Consider the following 17,408-nt stretch of genomic DNA (forward strand, 5'->3'; position numbering starts at 1 on the left):
GGTGGGCAGTTTGGTGTTCCCAGATATGGCTCAGGGAGGACAGTGGCTACTTCTCAATGATGAAATAGGCAAGTCTCATCGAAGGCATGTCCAAGTGACTTTGTTTTGTATAAATGCTAGTGGATCTTTCTAGATGTTTCTACTTTCTAATTTTATCAGCTATTCCCAGTTTCCTCGTTAGTTTCCAGTTGGTCTGACAAGGTTAATGTGTAGACTGGTGATGTGAACTTTCCCATCTCTTTTCCTACTCTTCCCTATTTCAAACCCAAGGCTCTAGTCTTAAGTACTTTGCTCTTCTGATCTTTTTTAAGATCTAATAAAACTGCAAAAAAAAAAAAAAAAAAAAGTTCAGCGAGCCCGACCCTACTACTGGACCCTGTCAGTAATACTCAGCAATAGCTCTTGTTCTCCTCTTACCTCCAATCTTTCTTGGAAAACTTCTCATATTTTAAGCACACTCTATTTATGGTGATAAGAGCCTTATTTTATTGTTTCCTTTGGTCATCACATTAACCCACAAAGCTAATATAACTTGGGTATAATTGTTATGTTAGGGATGAAAATCTCCTCTATAGGCCAGACAGACTGGTGGTCATTATTTGCACCACTCATCTGACTTTTCCAGCCTTGAATTGCTGAATATATTTTGTAATCTTTTTTTGTTGTTGTTTGTTTGCTTTTTTTTTTTTTTTTTTTGGTACCAGAAATTGATCCCAGGAATGCTTAACCACTGAGCCATATCCCTAGTCCTTTTCATCTTTTTAAATTTTGAGACAGGATCTTGTTAAGTTGCTTAAGACCTCATTAGTTTGCTGAATTTGACCTCAAACTTATGATCCTCCTGCCTCAGCCTCCCAAGTCACTGGGATTACAGGTGTGCACCAGCAGATCTGGCTATATTTTATAATTTTGTGCACTTTCCTCTCCCCGAGAGTTTAGGGACTCTTTGGAGGCAGCAAGGGCTATGCTCATACTTAATAAACAGTTTATCCCCATTAGCCTGGAGTATGTGGCCATAACAATCAGCCTTACCTGCATGGGCTGACAGATGATGGTGAGAGGCGTCATCTCCCCGAGTCCCTGGTCTTCATACTGCCGTCTCTCCAACACTCCATCACCAAATGTGAGTGAGTTTGACGATGATGTATTTAAGATTGAATAAGAACTGCAAAGTAAGATGAGGAGGATGTTAACTACTTTTGCCAGGAGTCATGAGCACTTTTCCTGGGGGCCCAATGGAAGTGGGAACTGGCACATCACACTCTCTGGGTAGGATAGTGGCTGGGAAAGATGAGCACGGGGTCCCCATCCCTGGGGAGATTTTCTTTTTCTCAAATACTAAAATCTTGCAGTTAATAAATTAGGAGTAGATGGACTTCTGTATCCAGAACAGATGCATCCATCCTTCTGGGCAGGGATGGGGTCCAGTGATTTTGCGCTTATTAGGATGCCACAGGCATGCTTGGCACCAAAGGCATGTTAAAGAATAATGAGTATCAATTATGTACCACTGTTTCCAGCTATTTTTCTAGTTCAAATGAAATAAACAATTCCCATTGCCCTTCATCTTTTCTATGGCAATTTCCATCTGAAGGAAAGAATGAGAGTTTAATTTTTTTTTTCTTTTTAATTTTAACCATCTTCACACTTTGCCGGAGGCTCTTTAGGGTCAAAGAAACTTTCCGGCCATTATCCTCTATTCCACCCTATTCAGTCTCCAACCCTATCCCCACCTCAATCAACAAGATGATTAAGGATAGAAGTATTTCAGAGGAGACGATTCTCACCAGATGTTTAGAACTGTGGGCCAAGAACTCTCCTTTCTGCCTGTACCACTGTAACTACAGAGGCCCCAAAGAGATCTTGCTAAAGGGAAGGCTGTCAAAACATGCAGCATTTAAATCATTGTTCATAGTAAGACTCCAAAAGCTTGAGCTAATAAACACTGCTATTTAAATACGGCCAGGCAAGTCCAACAAACATCCCCCTCTGTGTCACTGGGGAGTATTTAGGGGGAGCATTTAAATCAGATTTCTTGCATTTTTACGACGTGTGTGGCCATATATCCCTATGTGCCCAGTAGAGTCCTGGTTGGTGCCTGTGGATCCAGCAATCTGTCCAGTTTTGTACCTGTTCTGGGTTATTCATTTTTAATACAGCATTACTATCAGAATTTTATTTTTGGAAAAGAATGTTAATATTCTTCAATATCACTAAGCTAACCAGTTGTTAATTTTATTTTTCAAAAAAAAATCATAAGATTTAAATATCTGGGGACTCCTTTCGCTCTGAGAAGTGGCCCTTTTCAGACCATGAATGATAGATTCATTCTATTTCAAAGTAAAGGTCTCAGAAGCCCCAAGCCCTGAAGAAGTGATTTTCAGTCCTTGTGCCTATCAGAATCATCTGCCTGGGTCCCACTCCTCACAGGTCGTGACTCAACTCGGTGGGTGGGGTGGGAACCAGGAACCTGGAGTTTAACAAAGTTGTATCAGTAAGACTAATGTGCAGTCAGAAGAATCCCGTTGTGGGGAAACTTAAGTAACTGTAGCTCAAGGATATCTTGTATCTTTCACACAGTCTCATAGGCCAGCTGCTCTCCTGTATTTTAAACAGAGACCCTCCTGAACATTGTACAGTTGAAGAAAATTCAGTTTCCATGTCTGGTTCATCAAAGCTTCAGGGCTTGAAATATCTGGCTCTCTGGAATCATGCTGACATCTCGCCTGTCCATGTCTCTAATTACTTTATTGCAGCTAGGAAGACACTGACCGGATCCCTTCTCTCTCCCAAGGACAGTGCCAGCCTTCTTCCCCTTTTAACCATCACTGGAATCAAAGGACCTCATTCTCTCTGAGATGGGCGTGGGGCTGTCAGTTCTAAAAGGACAACAGTCAGATGCTTTATATTAAGAACAGAGTAGATGGGGCCTGGGCATGACATTCAGTACCTCCTCTCAAGCACCAGGGACTCTGGCTCCTCCCTGGAACACATTAGGCCTGTGGCAGGCTCAGAAGGGCCAGGCAGCTGGCCCACTGCAGAGACACCCTGGTGTTTCATCAACTGGAAAATCCCTAGGGGGACTCAGAACCAGGCAAGACAGTCCCATAACAGCAGTGAGAAAACATTTCCTTAGGAGGGACCCAGAGAACTGAGAAGCATGGGTAGGGAGGTGTGAGAAGGACATTGATGCCAACTCCCTGATTGCTGCCTGGATCCCCTCTGCAGCTTCCCATCAACCAGCCAGGTCTTGCTGGAGCCTCCACCCTGTGGCTCCACCTCCTCCAGTCTGTCCTTGGTTAGGAGCCAGGGAAGGTCTCTCTTAGAATGGAGCTCTGTCTCCTTGAGTCATTTCCATCTCAGGAGTTAAATAGCAAAGAAAAGTTTGTGTCTGGAGGACTGCCTTTGTGGAAGAGGCATTTGATTTGATGAGTATGTTAAACCCAAGACAGAAGAAAAGAATAATCATAACTTCCATGGTTATTTTTATTCAGTGCTGAACTGTATAAAGTTAAGTGCTTTCTACTCTCCATAGCAACCCCAAGAGGTAAGTGCAATTATTATCCCCATGTTATAGGTGAGCAGACAGAGGCTCAGAGACGTAAAGTAACAGAGCCAAGGTCACAAAGTGGTAAGAGGGAGTCCAAGACTATTGGAATTAAACTTGAATTCTTAATTACAGTGTTCCTGTGCCTAACATTATTATTTCTCCACTCTAGCAGGTTTGGCTGTGAATGATAATTGGTGATCTTCAGACACAGTTTCTAGGAAATCACATCATTAGTAATTTTCCAAAATAAAAGGAGACAATGACACATGGATGTTGGTATGACCCACTGCCTGAAGTCCCACTTGGGTTCACCTGGGCTTTGGCCTGAGCTCTAATGGGAGAAAGACTGGGTTTGGATGCAAGGGTCTTAAATAGGTTAGCAGATCTTCTCACACATACTCTTCTTCCACCCATAGTCTTTCTGTTAGGAAAAGACCTGGGAATTGTGCTTCATCAAGCAAATAATCTCTCAGCTCTCAGTTTATTCCTCTATAAGGTCATGTGTCACTTAACCATGGGGATGCATTCTGAGAACTGTGTCCTTGGGTGACTTGGTCTCTGTGCAGCATCACAGAATATATTTACACTAAGTAGCCTACAGTGTCACTAAGTTGTATAACTTTAGGTGACCAAGGTCATCTTTGCAGATTGTAATTGCCTAGAACGTGATATGGTGCCTGACTCTATTTTCCTTACTTTTTTTTTTTTTTAATATTTTTTAGTTATACATGGACACAATATCTTTATTTATTTGTTTATTTTTATGTGGTGCTGAGGATCAAATCTGGTACCTCACATGTGCAAGGCAAGCCCTCTGCCACTGAGCCACAACCCAAGACCAACCTTACTTGTTTTTATGATGATGAGATGGTGACTCTGGAAACTCAACTCATATATTTTGATCTTCAGAAACATTTCTGGAAAAGCCAGTGTTTGGGGAACATGAGGCAACTTTGACCTTCAAAGGCTGGATGTTCATGGGCTGGTGTGGAGGGACAGAATGTAAGGCAGAGGAAGGAATTGCTGGGTGGGGGTTATTAAGGAAGAATATGTTCTTTTCCATCTCTGGGTTTGTGGTTTGTTTGGAATCTGCCTGGATTCTGCAGGGAGATGGTTACTGCAGGGAGACATACCAGTCTGAGTAATGACCCAGGACAAGGTGTCCCAAGGCAATGAAGACCTAGCACTGGGGGTAGTCAGAGAGATGGACCACTAGGCAGCCTGAAATCCATGTGCATCAAATGGGGCAGGAGAGTGAGCAGAGCAGGGTAGGGGATCTTCTTTTCTTTTTTCCCTCCAGGCAAAACACTTGAAGAAATCACCCTTTTCTCTGCCCCCACCCCCTTTTTTAATGGCAGTAATAATAGTGTTAGCCACCCGGCAGCTGTTGCTCAGGGCTTCTGCTTTTCAGCCATGTTGCCACACGGCAAAACCAAGACGGAGGAACAACAAACCAGCATGTACACGCTGGCTGGGTGCCCGGGCATGCCAGGGAAGGGCTGCCTTTGAGCTGCTTGGATTAAGAAAAAGAAGGTGATTTTTGTTCCTTTTTTTCCCCCCTCTATTAGGACAAAGCTGGCCATTCCACACAGGCCATTCTGAACATGGGACCAGTGTGGGGAGGGGCAGTAGTGACAGATGCGTAGAAACCATCCACCGTAAAGAAGAGTGGGATGCGTGGGCAACGTACCCTTTTTCAGTTACCTGCTGCCTCTGCTGTCTAGGCATGCAGGTGCCAAGGCTGAGAACTTGCTCAGGGTGGGTCACCTAGCAAGTGAGGAGTTCAGTTAGGGCTCCAGATCCTTGAACCCCATTCCACTATTGGTCTGGCAGGCATAGTAGGAATCTGCCTGGCTACTGCAGGGAGACATACCAGTCTGAGTAATGACCCAGGACAAGGTGCCCCAAGACAATGGAGACCTAGCACTGGGGGTAGCCAGAGAGATGGACCACTAGGTAGCCTGAAATCCACTGGCACCAAATGGGGCAGGAGAGTGAGCAGAGTAATCTGGTTCTCAATTTTCTCATGTCTTAAGTCAGCTCATTTCCTGGAAGTGTAGAACCAATGAGTCTTTTTCCCCATAGGCACCATTTGCTCTCACTGCTACCCTAAGGCTCCAGGATCAAGTCCATTTCCTGACACTTCCTAGAGCCTGCTGATGCAGTGTTCTTCAAGAAACAGCAGGCTGAGGTCCGAGAGTCTGCTTACCCGTGAAATATCCAGGTGCTGCATTCGTCAGCCTTCGTGATGTAGTTCTCCGGCAGGAGGCCAGAGCAGCCAGTGGTTAGGGAGGTGCCGTAGATCCAGCCCTCGCTGGTGCTGGTCTGCTCCATGGGAGACATGAAGATGAAGTCTCCAGGCACCAGTTCCAGCTCATCATCATTCTGTGGGGTGTAGGGGTAGATCACCTGTAATGTCTGAAAGAGAAGGAGAGGAAGTGTGAGACCCATGTCCTCCCACCATTTGAGTGTCTGGAGGGCAAGCCTGAGCATTCTGTATAGACAGCACACACCACCTGAGGACTGGATATGTCCAGGAGACCCTGGGGTCTGGCAGGCTCTGGATTCTGGTCAGAAAGCACTTCATCAAAATGTTATGGGCATTTTGTGTCCCTGTATGGTTCCAGACTTTCCTTCAGGCATGTCTTCACTTCTCATCAGAATTCAGACATGGTTTCTGGAAATTTATCTAAAAGCTGGAAGGCTCTCCAGTCAACTACTGTGCAAATGCACTTGGACCCGGTTCCCCTGCTCCATCTGCTGTGGGACGCACCAGAGCAGACGTGTGAACTTCAGCTCATAGAAACCATGACTTCCGCATGGGGGTCACAGAAGGGCTGGATGGGAATTGCTCCTATAGGAAGCGCTTGGGAGTGAAGGGTTCCCCAATTCAGCTGTTTACACAAGACCTGGTTCCTGCCTTCAAGGAGCTTTCTTTAAATCTACAGTTTCAACAAAGACCCTGGAAGGAAACTCTTCTTCATAGACATCCGTGTGTGGCCTGGCGTGTTTCATCATGGAGCAGCTGGAGACCACATGTTCCTTCTCTGAGCACCGAGAAAGCCTCCAGGACCCAGCACAGGGCCATGCCACTTGGCCGGCTGACTCCACGTTAGGGGCCTTCCTTTCCTGGTAATATTAACATCATAGGGATAGGCCTGAAGGTATTTTAGAAAACATTACTGATTTTTTTTTTTTTAATTAACAGCTGGAGACCTCAATAGTAAGAAAAACATCCTCTATCCTATTTGTTTCACAGGGGATGGCAAGATGGCAAATGCTTTCTTATCTTCCCTCCGGCAGTTCTAACACTGTTGGTGATAGGCCACAAATTCTAGTTCCCATTTAACTCTGGTCTCGGTTTTCTCATCTATAAAATATTACCTAACTAAAAAAGTTAAATGAGACAATATTAACAAATGCCTTAGGATGGAGCCTTGTATACAGAAGGGGCCTAATTGTTTCTACTGAACCACGAGCCTGATCTTCCAAGCAATATCCTTCCTTGCAGTTGACTCTGGCCCCTGGGCCCTGACTGGGTAGGCCTGTGAGCTGATCGGCTCAGTGGTGTCAAGGTGAGCCACGGGAACAAGTGCTACAGAAAGATTTTTCTCCTGGAAATCTCCAGTAGAAAGAACTAGTAAGTGTGATTTATCTCAGAGGATGAAGTCAACAACGCATGGAACTTGTTTGTATCACTGATTTCTTCATAGGGCGCCTGTTTCTTTCCCTAAGTCTCATTCTGGTTCCTTTCTGGGCTAGATCTTCCATCTAGATTACCTCCTTTCTCCTTCTCCTGCTCCCCCTGCATTGTATCTACTCAAAATGCTTTTCCAAACAAACCAGGGAGATTTCTGTTAGGCTTTTAATTTTTTTAAAAAAAAGCCAGGCACAGAGGTGCACAGCCTGTAATCCCACTGACTCAGGAGGCTGAGGCAGGAGGATCTCAAGTCTGAGGCCAGACTTAGCAACTTAGTGAAATCCTATCTCAAAATCTCAAAATAAAAAAATAAGAAAGCCTAGAGATGTAGGCCCCTGGGTTCAATCCCTAGAATCAAATAAACAAAAAAAGGAATAAGAATTCACAAGAATTTCTTAAATCAAATCTCAAAGTTGTATATGTGATGTGCCACAAAAAGCAACATTCCTTTCCTGGAACACGGTGGAAGGAAAGTCATGGTGAAACAAGTCTAAACTCAGCCTCTCCTATTCCAGTACAGCACAGGTGTGGCTGGCAAAGCTCAAAGTAGCTCAGAGAACTCCTCCTTTGTCCCATCAGAAAGAGGGATGAGTATTCTACTCTAGGATTTCCTCAGAAAAATCAAGGCACAGGAAAGGTTGGAGATAATATAGCGGAAACATATAGTAGCTTTGGTTTATGGAATGAACAACATAAGAATTAAGGTAGTGCAGCAAATCTGAAATTATAAGTGTGGAGGTTGGAGTGTAGCTCAGTGGTAGAATTCATGCTTAACAAGCTAGCCCCGGGTGCCATCTCCAGCACCACCATTACCTCCACCATTATCATCATCAAATTAAAAAATAAAATAATAACTGGGATCCATGACCACTTCCTTTCCTACTTCCCCAAAGCAGATACAAAAACAGCCTAAATATGAGAGATATCAGGACACATGCCTAGTTTGTACCATATTATACTAATGCTAATGTCTAGCATCTGCTTGTGAGAATTCTATGGTATGTTTTCCTTCCTTGCTACACTAAAACTAAACCCCAAGTCTGCTGACTGAAGAGCCATCACAGCTCCATGTGACAATAACAACTTTTGGAGGTTTTTTTTTTTTTTTTTTTAGGAACAATAATAGCTGCAGCAGTTATTTTGGTTGCACCTGCCCTGTGTTAGGTATTGCCTTAGGATCTTTCCATACATCTTCTTATTCAGTTCTCGGAACATTTCAGCAAAACATCATCACCGTTTTACTGATGAGAAAACTAAGGACTGGAAGGTTATGTAAGTTGTCAAAGTGAATCTAACCGCTGCTGAAGTGAAGGAGCCAGGTTTGAAGCCAGGGATGGTAGGCTCTAAAATTAATGCATTTATAGAATCACATCCTTCCTCTTGATTTCTATTGCTTGGCATACATAAGTTGTGTGGTCCAATGTCATCAATAATGAGGAAGAATCTGTGTGAAGTATAAATGGGCATTTGTAAGACCAAATCAATTGAAAATCTAAAACAGCAGAGCGATGAGACCTTGCAGTTTTTCTGAAGCATCACTGTGCCTTGACAAGTGTCCTTGCTAAACAGATCTCCTTTAGACATCTGTTTGTTCATTGGAACAATCAGTCAAACCTGCCTCTTGGAGACAGAGTGAAGGAGAAGGAAGGCAAGAGCTTTGCATACGCAGAAAGGCACAGGTAGTCTGCAGATAAAACCAAAAGATTTCAGAGGGAGGGTCTAGTCAAAGGAGACCAGGAGGGTTTAATCAGAAGGAACAGTAATAAGTGAGCTTTTACAAATAAGAGATAAAAGAGGCCAAGTTATTTTTAGAAAAATAATTCATGTGGGCGCTTGCTGCCTCTTTCTTTTCATGCCAATTGGGTAGAATGTGGGTCAGGCAGAAAAGCAATTACCCTTTGAGTTAACTGGAGGGCAGTGTTGATTAGAGGATGTGCCTTGTAAAATTCCACTGCCACCTTCTCCTCTCAGGAAGGTGACTTCTCAGAGGCCATCACAAACAACCCTTGACATTTATTTATTTATTTTTTTGTCTTTGGGAAGTTTCCAATCAGCCACACCTTTCTCCTTATCTTTAGGGCCAATCTTAAGTGATCCCAGGAGATGCCAGAATTCTTAAAGAGAATCAGACCTAGTCTTCTTAATTCATCATTATAGAAACTTGCATCAAATAATTTAAAAGGAGGTCATGACATTCCGATCAATGAAGTCAGGCAGAGTTGCGAGTCCCTGACACTCATGGGCTACCACACCTTGCCCTGTAGTTTTGACGCTTGGACTGGCTCTTCCCAAAACTCCCAAAACAAGAAGGTTGCCTGGTTTCAACCATGACGTTCTGTTTTTCATGTTAAAAAAAAAAAAAGCCTAAAAGAGATGTTAAAAGTCTATGTAAAGTCACAAAAATCTCATTTCTTTTTGCTGTTGAAAATTGGGAGACACATGTAAACACTGTTTAATAAATATTAAATTGGAAAACAAACATTTCATCTAACTAGAGTGAGTTCTCCATTATCCATGGGGGATTATTTCCAACACCTACAGAGGATGCCTGAAATTTCAGATAGCACCAAACTCTATGTAAACTATGTTTTTTTCCCTATACAAACATAATAATGGTAAAATTCACTTTATAGCTTAGAACAGTAAGAGATCAATACTTGTAACTAATCACAAAATAGAACAATTATAATGATACGCTGTAAACTGGGCATGGTGGCCTGCACTGAACTTCTGCAACTTAGGAGGTTGAGGCCAAGGATTGCAAGAGGTCAGGTGTTTGAGACCAGCCTGGACAACATAGCAAGACCCTGTCACAGAAACTAAAACAAAACCAAACCAAAACCAATATGCTGTCATAAGAGTAATATAAAATGTATTGTTTAATTCTGGCATTTTCCATTTCATAACTTCAGATCTGCAACTGATGTCAGGTAAATGAAACCAAAGAAAGTGAAATGGTGGGTGAATGGGGGGACTACTGTATGTAGTATCTTTTCTAGATGGGTTGCCCATCTTTATTGGTTAAAATTCCTGGGCTCTGAAGTCATCTCTGGTCCTCAATTGTTCCTTGCTTTGAACCAGACACTTAATCTTTGTTTCATGTTCTCCTCCAGGAGATAAAAGACAATATGACTCTTCTAAGATGGCACAGGCTTAAGTGGAAAGCAATGCAGATCCCCTCAAAAGAGAATACTAGGATCTGTCTGTCTGTCTACAACAGGAATCAGCCCTCCCATTTGTGCTGCCCATTGCCATGCACATGAATGCTCACACAACTGTCTTTTTTTTTTTTTTTTTCATATTTGTCTGTCTTTTTTCCCCTGCTGAACTCAAAGCTCCTTGAGGGCAGAACCATTTAAAAAAGTCTAGCATGTTCCAGGGTACCTTGCATGCCACAGATATCAGCATACATCTGTTCATTTTGTCTTCTATCAAAATCAAGAATTTATATATTATACTAAAAGCTTTCCCAACATTTTCTATCTCTTCTCTATTTTACTTCTGTATTCCTCCAATAAGTTTGGCAGAGCAGAAAGAACCCTGCGAATGTTACCTGGATGAACCACTTAGGACCTAGAAGGGAGGGATACATTCTCAAAGCCTCTCAGGGAGTCTGCAGAGCCTGGACAAAAATCCTAGGCCACCTGGCTCTTGGTCAGGTGCTTGCTTCTTGTTCCCCTTAGGCATCCCTCTCCTAAAGTAGCCAGGAGCAAGCACTCCTGGTTCTGATCACAACCCCGTACCCAGTAGCATCAGGAGCCACAGTGAGACATTACCTCATGGTTAGCAAATCGGATATCCCGAGAGAATATGGTAGCTACCCAGTCGCAACCTAGCTTGACATCAATGTTCTGGGCTAGTTTCTCCAGAGTGGGTAGGTGGCTCGCTTGGAAGTGGTAAGCCAGGGTCACGTGTAGCTGCTTCTTATGAGGTTCCACGTGTACTTCTGGAAAAATGAAGAAAACGGTCAATGAGGAGAATGTGGTGATCCTAACAATGGTGGAGAATTAAGAAAGAGCACAGACGAATACCCAGATAAATTCTTCCCAAATAACAGAGAGTCCCTTGGTGAAAAGAAAGATGTTTTTCTCCTTTCCTTCAAAACAGCAGAATAAAGGGGAAAGGGGTCACAGACCCTGAATCAACCCACTAATCAAGAGATAAGGAGCCACATATATGGCTTTTATGTAGAAGATATGAATAGGTTGAGGGGTAATCTTCTTGGCTGGCCCCTCCTCACAATTCCAGCTGATTATTACTAGCCTTGCCATTCTGATGAGGAAACAGATCTAAAAGGATAGTACAAGTTATGTAAAGATACACAGCATGCTTTGTGACTCCCAATTGTATTGCCTTCACTTTGGGATCAAGTCTCTTAGCTTCTGAGTGAGCCTTGTGGAGAATTGAGGGGAAAAGGAGGAGAACCCTTTAAAGTTTAATGCTGGGTTTCTCAACAGCATTTTGGGTGGAATAATTATTTGCCATAGGGGGCTGCCCTGTGTATTATAGGATATTGCATCTACCCACTAGATGCCAGCATCATCACCTTAGTTGGAACAACTGAAAATGACTCCACACTTGGCCAAGTGTCCCCTGGGGGCAAAATCAACCCTGGTTGAGGACAATTGATTTAAATTATGTCTCATTTTAAGACACTCTAAAACCAAAACAAACCGACCTATATGTGGGAATGGCTTTAATTTATCTTTTGTGCTTTAATTGAGGGAAAGTCATCTACTTTCTAAGTTTAATAATGAAGAAGATGCAACTGGAAGAAATTAGGGACTTGGAGAAATAAGGGGCTAGATCAAGTTGCACAGAGAATTAATGGCTAAGGTACAACTAGAAGTTGGGTCTTTAGGTTTTATGTGCTTTTCTAGTTATACTACATGCCATTATTTCTTCTTCTCTTTCTCTTTCTCCTTCTTCTTCTTCTTCTTCAGATTGAACCCCAGGGGCACTTAACCACTTAGCCACATACCCAGCTCTTTATAAAAAGCTTTCATTTACAGACAGGGTCTCCCTAAGTTGTTTAGGGCCTCATTAAGCTGCTGAGGCTGGCATTGAACTTATGATCAATGCCTCAGCCTCCTGAGCCACCGGGGTTACAGACTTGCACCACTGGGCTTGGCCTGCATGGCATCTCTGTGGAGTAAACCCTACGAGCAAGGTGTTTGCCTCTTGTCTACTCTGTATTTCCACTAGGTATACTATCCATGTTCTCAGTACCTGTTGATGAGCCTCCCTAAGCTACCCAGAGTGGAGAATGACAATCTGCTGGCTGAAAGAATCTGGGTGTGCCAACAACTCTAGAATGCCAAGTTGTGGGGCAAAGACATGATGACCTGCTTTCCATAGATAGGTATTAAAATATCAGGACCAGCAATGTTTGAGTGTGCCTTTCCCCCCCACATCCTTGCCAACACTTATTGTCGTTAGTGTTCTTAATATGGAAAGCAGTATGGAGAACTGGGAATGGAACTTGGAATGGAACCACCATTTGACAATTATCCCACTCCTTGGTTTATACCCAAAGGACTTAAAAACAGTATATTACAGGGACACAGCCACATCAATATTTACAGCAGGTCAATTCACAATAGCTAAACTGAGGAACCAACCTAGATACCCTTCAGTAGATGAATAGATAAAGAAAATGTGGTATACATACACAATGGAATATTACTCAACATTAAAAGAGAATAAAATCATGGTATTTGGAGGTAAATGGATGGAGCTGGAAAATATAATGCTAAATGAAGTAAGCCAATCCCAAAAAACCAAATGCCGAATGTTTTCTTTGATATAAGGAGGGTGATTCATAATGGGGATGGGTAGAGGCAGTGTGGGAGGAATAGATGAGCTTTAGATAGGGCAAAGGGAAGGGAGGTAGGAAAGACGGAGGAATGAGACAGACATCATTACTCTAAGTACATGTATGAAGACACAAATGGCATGTACAACCAGAGACATGAAAAACTGTGCTCTATTTGTGTAATATGAATTAAATTGCATTCTGCTGTCATATATAACAAATTAGAATTAAAAAAAAAGATGAGGACCAGCCACTTGGGGCAGGGCCAAGAAATTCCCCCAATCACCACTAGGAGGCCTCACAAAGGCAGAGACATGAAGGGGGCCAAGTTCTTAGAGAATGACAGCAGATTCTTGGAGAGGGACTGGCGCTCCCCCATTCCCATGTGAAAAGTGAGGACCTTAACTATCTCTTATTCCACATGCACTCTAAGAATTTGCCACAGGCCTGGATGAAACTTGCTTTTCTGATTTGTGAAGGATTAAGGTTTTGTGGTACAACATTAGTTTAGGTTTTTGTGGGGATTTAGTGGTTCTGACAATAGCCACTGTGGGATAGAAAACGAAATAAACAAAACAAAACACTGTTTTCTTGAGGTCAAGGGAAAAAAAAAAAAACCAGGATATATGCTGTTTCTCTGAAATATCCAGCTTGTGTGAAATGTCAGGCATTAAAGCTAGAAACTCAAGGTTGGTCCCTGGGAAGAAAGGCACGCCAGAGCGAGGGTGGGGTAGCCTAGGGTGGCTTGCTACCAAAGTATGGGGAGGTGCTGGGGATGGAACCCAGGGCCTCACTCATGCTAGCCAAATGCTTTACCACTGAGCCCAGAGAAAGTGTCTTGAGAGCCTGAAGCTGCTTCTGATAGCAGAGATGTACTGAATTCCTGCAGTGAGCCCTGACCACACTCTTCCCAGGGTCCAAGCCCTAGCTGGGGCTTTTATGGTAAAGAGGAACACCAAGCAAGAGGGCCCAAGTTGGTGATGAAGATAAACAGCAAGCAACAGTGGCAGTGGGGCATTAGTGCAGGGTTGAGGCTGACCCTTGGTGGCCTTGCTCAGGCCTTTTCCTCCCGGGTCCTCCATAGGATACGGGAGCTGGCAAGTTCTGGTGTCTCAGTTCTGCTTTCAACGTGCAGATTCAGCTGTGCTTCTCACACCTGTGTCACCCTTCTTCTTGCCATCCCTCTGGCCACCTGTACCCTGGAGGGGCCCTTCCTTCATTTTCCTGATCAACCTCTTCCCAGCTTCCTCTCTTCTCTGAAGATGGAACCATTTTTCTGCAGTGCCTCTCACTCTCCTCAATGCCTGGGTATCACACAGGGCCTGAATCAGGTTTCCTGACTGTGCCTTCTTTTGTGGGGGTGGGGGAAGTACTGGGGATTGAACCCAGTGCTTTACTGCTGAGCTATATCCCCAGATGTTTTTAGAATTTCAAACAGGATCTCACTAAGTTGTTTAGGGCCCTGCTAAGTTGCTGAGGCTGACCACAAACTTTTGATCCTCCTACCTCAATCTCCCAAGCCGCTGGAATCACAGGGATGTGCCACAGCTTTTGGCTAAGGAAAATCACTTCTTATTCACTTCTCTGTTGCATAAACACACATGCCCAATAAATACCTGCTGACTGTGATTTTATTCTGGGGGAGTCAAGAGTCCCCTCGTCCTGTGGATTGTCTGTTCATCCCTCACTGCAAAAGGCTCTCATTGGCTAAGAGAGCTTGTCTGCACCTGCAGTCAGACAGAAGAACTTTGCAAACTTCTCTTCTTGTCCATACACAACCTGAGCATCCCTGAAAGGTAATTCCTTTCACAGAAAATCAATTAAAAAGCTTCAACTAAAAGCTTCCATGAAAAGAGCAGGAAGAGAAGAGGTTACATTTTTGGACAGAGTTTTAAGGCTCTTAGGAGCTCCTCTACTGGGTTTCACGACATTGAAGGGTATTGGCTCAGTGGATTTTATTATGGTATACTATGAAGTGGTTCCACTCTATGTCTTATGCTACAGTGTAAATGGTGAAATCCAGATAAACACCTGCAGGGGAGAGGAGTTTGGGAGCAAGAAACTTCTAAACTGGGATAGTTAGTAGTACAGAGGGATAATTTATAGTTCAGTATTGAGTTGTCACTTGTGCACCTCCAACCCTGGGTGTTTGGGAGTAAGCTTTGGACAGTGTCTCCAGGGGGTAGCACAACAGAAGTAGACATTTTTACAAGAGAGCAAAGGGGTGTGGGGTATGCTTTGCCATGTGTACCCATTCCTGCATGGCTCTCCCCTTCCTAATTCCATCCTGTTCCTCTATTACTATCATGATTTGGATCTTAAATGCACCCCAAAGGCCATGTGTTGAAGGCTTGGTCTCCAGCTTTTGGGAAGTGGTGGAACCTTTAATAGGCAGAGCCTGGTAGGAGTATATCAAGGACATGTTAAAGGAGAGAGAGGGAACCTGGTCCTTCTCTCCCTCTGCCTCCTGACCACCATTAGATGGACAACTTTACTACATGCTCCCTGCCACCATACTCTGCCTTGCCACAGGCCCCAAAGCAACAGAGCCAACCAACCATGGACTGCAACCTTTGAAATGATGAACCAAAATGAATCTTTTCTCCTTTTCAGTTGATTTCTCAGGTTTTTTGACACAGCAATGGAAACCTAATAATCATTCCCCATCCCTATCCTTCCCAACTCCAAATACCAGGGACCAGGGCTGGGATGGCAGTTGTGTGTGCTCACCGGTTTTAGAAGCAGCCTCTGCAGCAAAGTCGGCGGCAAACTTTTTGAGGACCTCTGCACTGTCTTCCTTCACAAAGAGGCCAATGAAGTTGGAGGAGGTATAGAGCTCCAAGGGTAAGGGAGCTGAGAACTTGCACTTCCAGCGACTGACGGTGGTCTGCAGGGCTTCCCCCAGGGCGTCTACCTTGCTGTCTTCACACTGGAAGGGGAAAACAAGCAGGCTTCACTCAGAGCCTAAGAGACAGACAGGCTGCTGCCACATATCGGTGGATATTTTCCCCAGAGACCGGAGGCTGATAATGCAATTAACCATACTCCTTTTTGTATGGCCGAAGAAGAACATCAGGCTCCTGATTATCTGGACACAGATCATCCAACTGAGAAAATTAAGCTGGGGAATGTGTGACCGGTTTCCTCCTTCCCTTGCTCTGCAGTGGACACTATTCCACCAAAATGCAGCAGGACTGGTCAAGCAGAAAGCAAAAACAAGGATCAGGATTGGAGAAATGTTGGTCAAAGGATACTAAATTTCATTTGGATGTAAGGAATAAAATCAAGAGAGCTTTTGTACAGCATTGTGACCGTGGTTAATAACAATGTAGTATATACTCAAAAATTGTAAGAGAGTAGACTTGAGGGCTGGGTGTAGCTCAGTGATAGAGCACTCGGCTGGCATGGTTTTGATTCCCAGCAACACAAGGAAAAAAAGAAAAAAAAAAGACATAGAGAGTAGATTTTAAGTATTTCACCACAAATAAATGGAGTATGTGAGGCAACACATACATTAATTAGCTTGATTTAACTATTCCACAATGTACACATATATTAAACCATGAATATATACAACTTTTATTTGTCAATTAAAAAGAAAGTTTTCTGTTGTATGTAGTGGCATACTCCTGTAATCCCAGAGGCTTGGGAGGCTGAGGCGGGAGGATCACAAGTTCAAGGCCAGCCTCAGCAACTTGGCAAGGCCCTAAGCAACTTAGTTGAGACCCTGTCTCAAAATAAAAAATAAACTGGGCTGGGGATGTGGCTCAGTGATTAAGTGCCCCTGGGTTCAATCCCCAGTACCAAAATTAAATAGATAAATAAATAGGGCTGGGGATTCAGAGGGAGAGACCCCTAGGTTTAATCCCTGGTTATCTGGTACAAAACAAAACAAAATAAAACAACACATTTTTCTTTGCTCAAAACCAAAAACCAAAACAAACAAACAAAACTAAAACCAAACCAAAACAACAACAAAAAGCCCAGGAGAAACATCATGGGAGAGAGTATAGCATCCCAGGATAATTCGTGTGTTTTGTACTCTTTTGTATCATCTGTACCTTTTCAATTCCTTTTAGATGATCAAAGTAGTCTCTCCCTCCACCCCCACGGTAGTTGAGAAGAGCGAGGCTCTGAGAGCTGTGACATCATCCTCCTACCCTCTTCAGAGCATTGGAAGGAAGAATGAGTGTCTCTTCAACTCTGAATGTTTTCAAGAAAGATCCTGAGATGACTAAGAGGAAGCGATAATCACTTTAATTTTCAGAGTAAATGGTAAAAGGGAAGGTGTTAGGAACATTTTTTTTTTTTTTTTTTTTTACCTAAGAGAGCGAGAATATTTG

The 17,408-nt window shown here is 43.4% G+C and overlaps 1 protein-coding gene across 2 annotated transcripts in view; it reads right to left on the bottom strand.

Moving 5' to 3' along the window:
* The window catches only part of Ubash3b (ubiquitin associated and SH3 domain containing B), a 145,160-nt gene that overhangs the window by 17,801 nt on the left and 109,951 nt on the right, over positions 1–17,408 (bottom strand). For both annotated transcript variants that reach the window (XM_076843676.2, XM_076843677.2), the window contains exons 4-7: positions 15,796–15,994; positions 11,027–11,196; positions 5,760–5,968; positions 1,033–1,165 (exon numbers count right to left, since the gene is read on the bottom strand). In XM_076843676.2, coding sequence (XP_076699791.2) covers positions 1,033–1,165; positions 5,760–5,968; positions 11,027–11,196; positions 15,796–15,994 — 711 coding nt within the window. The remainder of the gene's footprint in view (positions 1–1,032; positions 1,166–5,759; positions 5,969–11,026; positions 11,197–15,795; positions 15,995–17,408) is intronic.

Source organism: Callospermophilus lateralis, chromosome 2 (genome assembly GCF_048772815.1).
Source record: "Callospermophilus lateralis isolate mCalLat2 chromosome 2, mCalLat2.hap1, whole genome shotgun sequence".
Classification (NCBI taxonomy): domain Eukaryota; kingdom Metazoa; phylum Chordata; class Mammalia; order Rodentia; family Sciuridae; genus Callospermophilus; species Callospermophilus lateralis.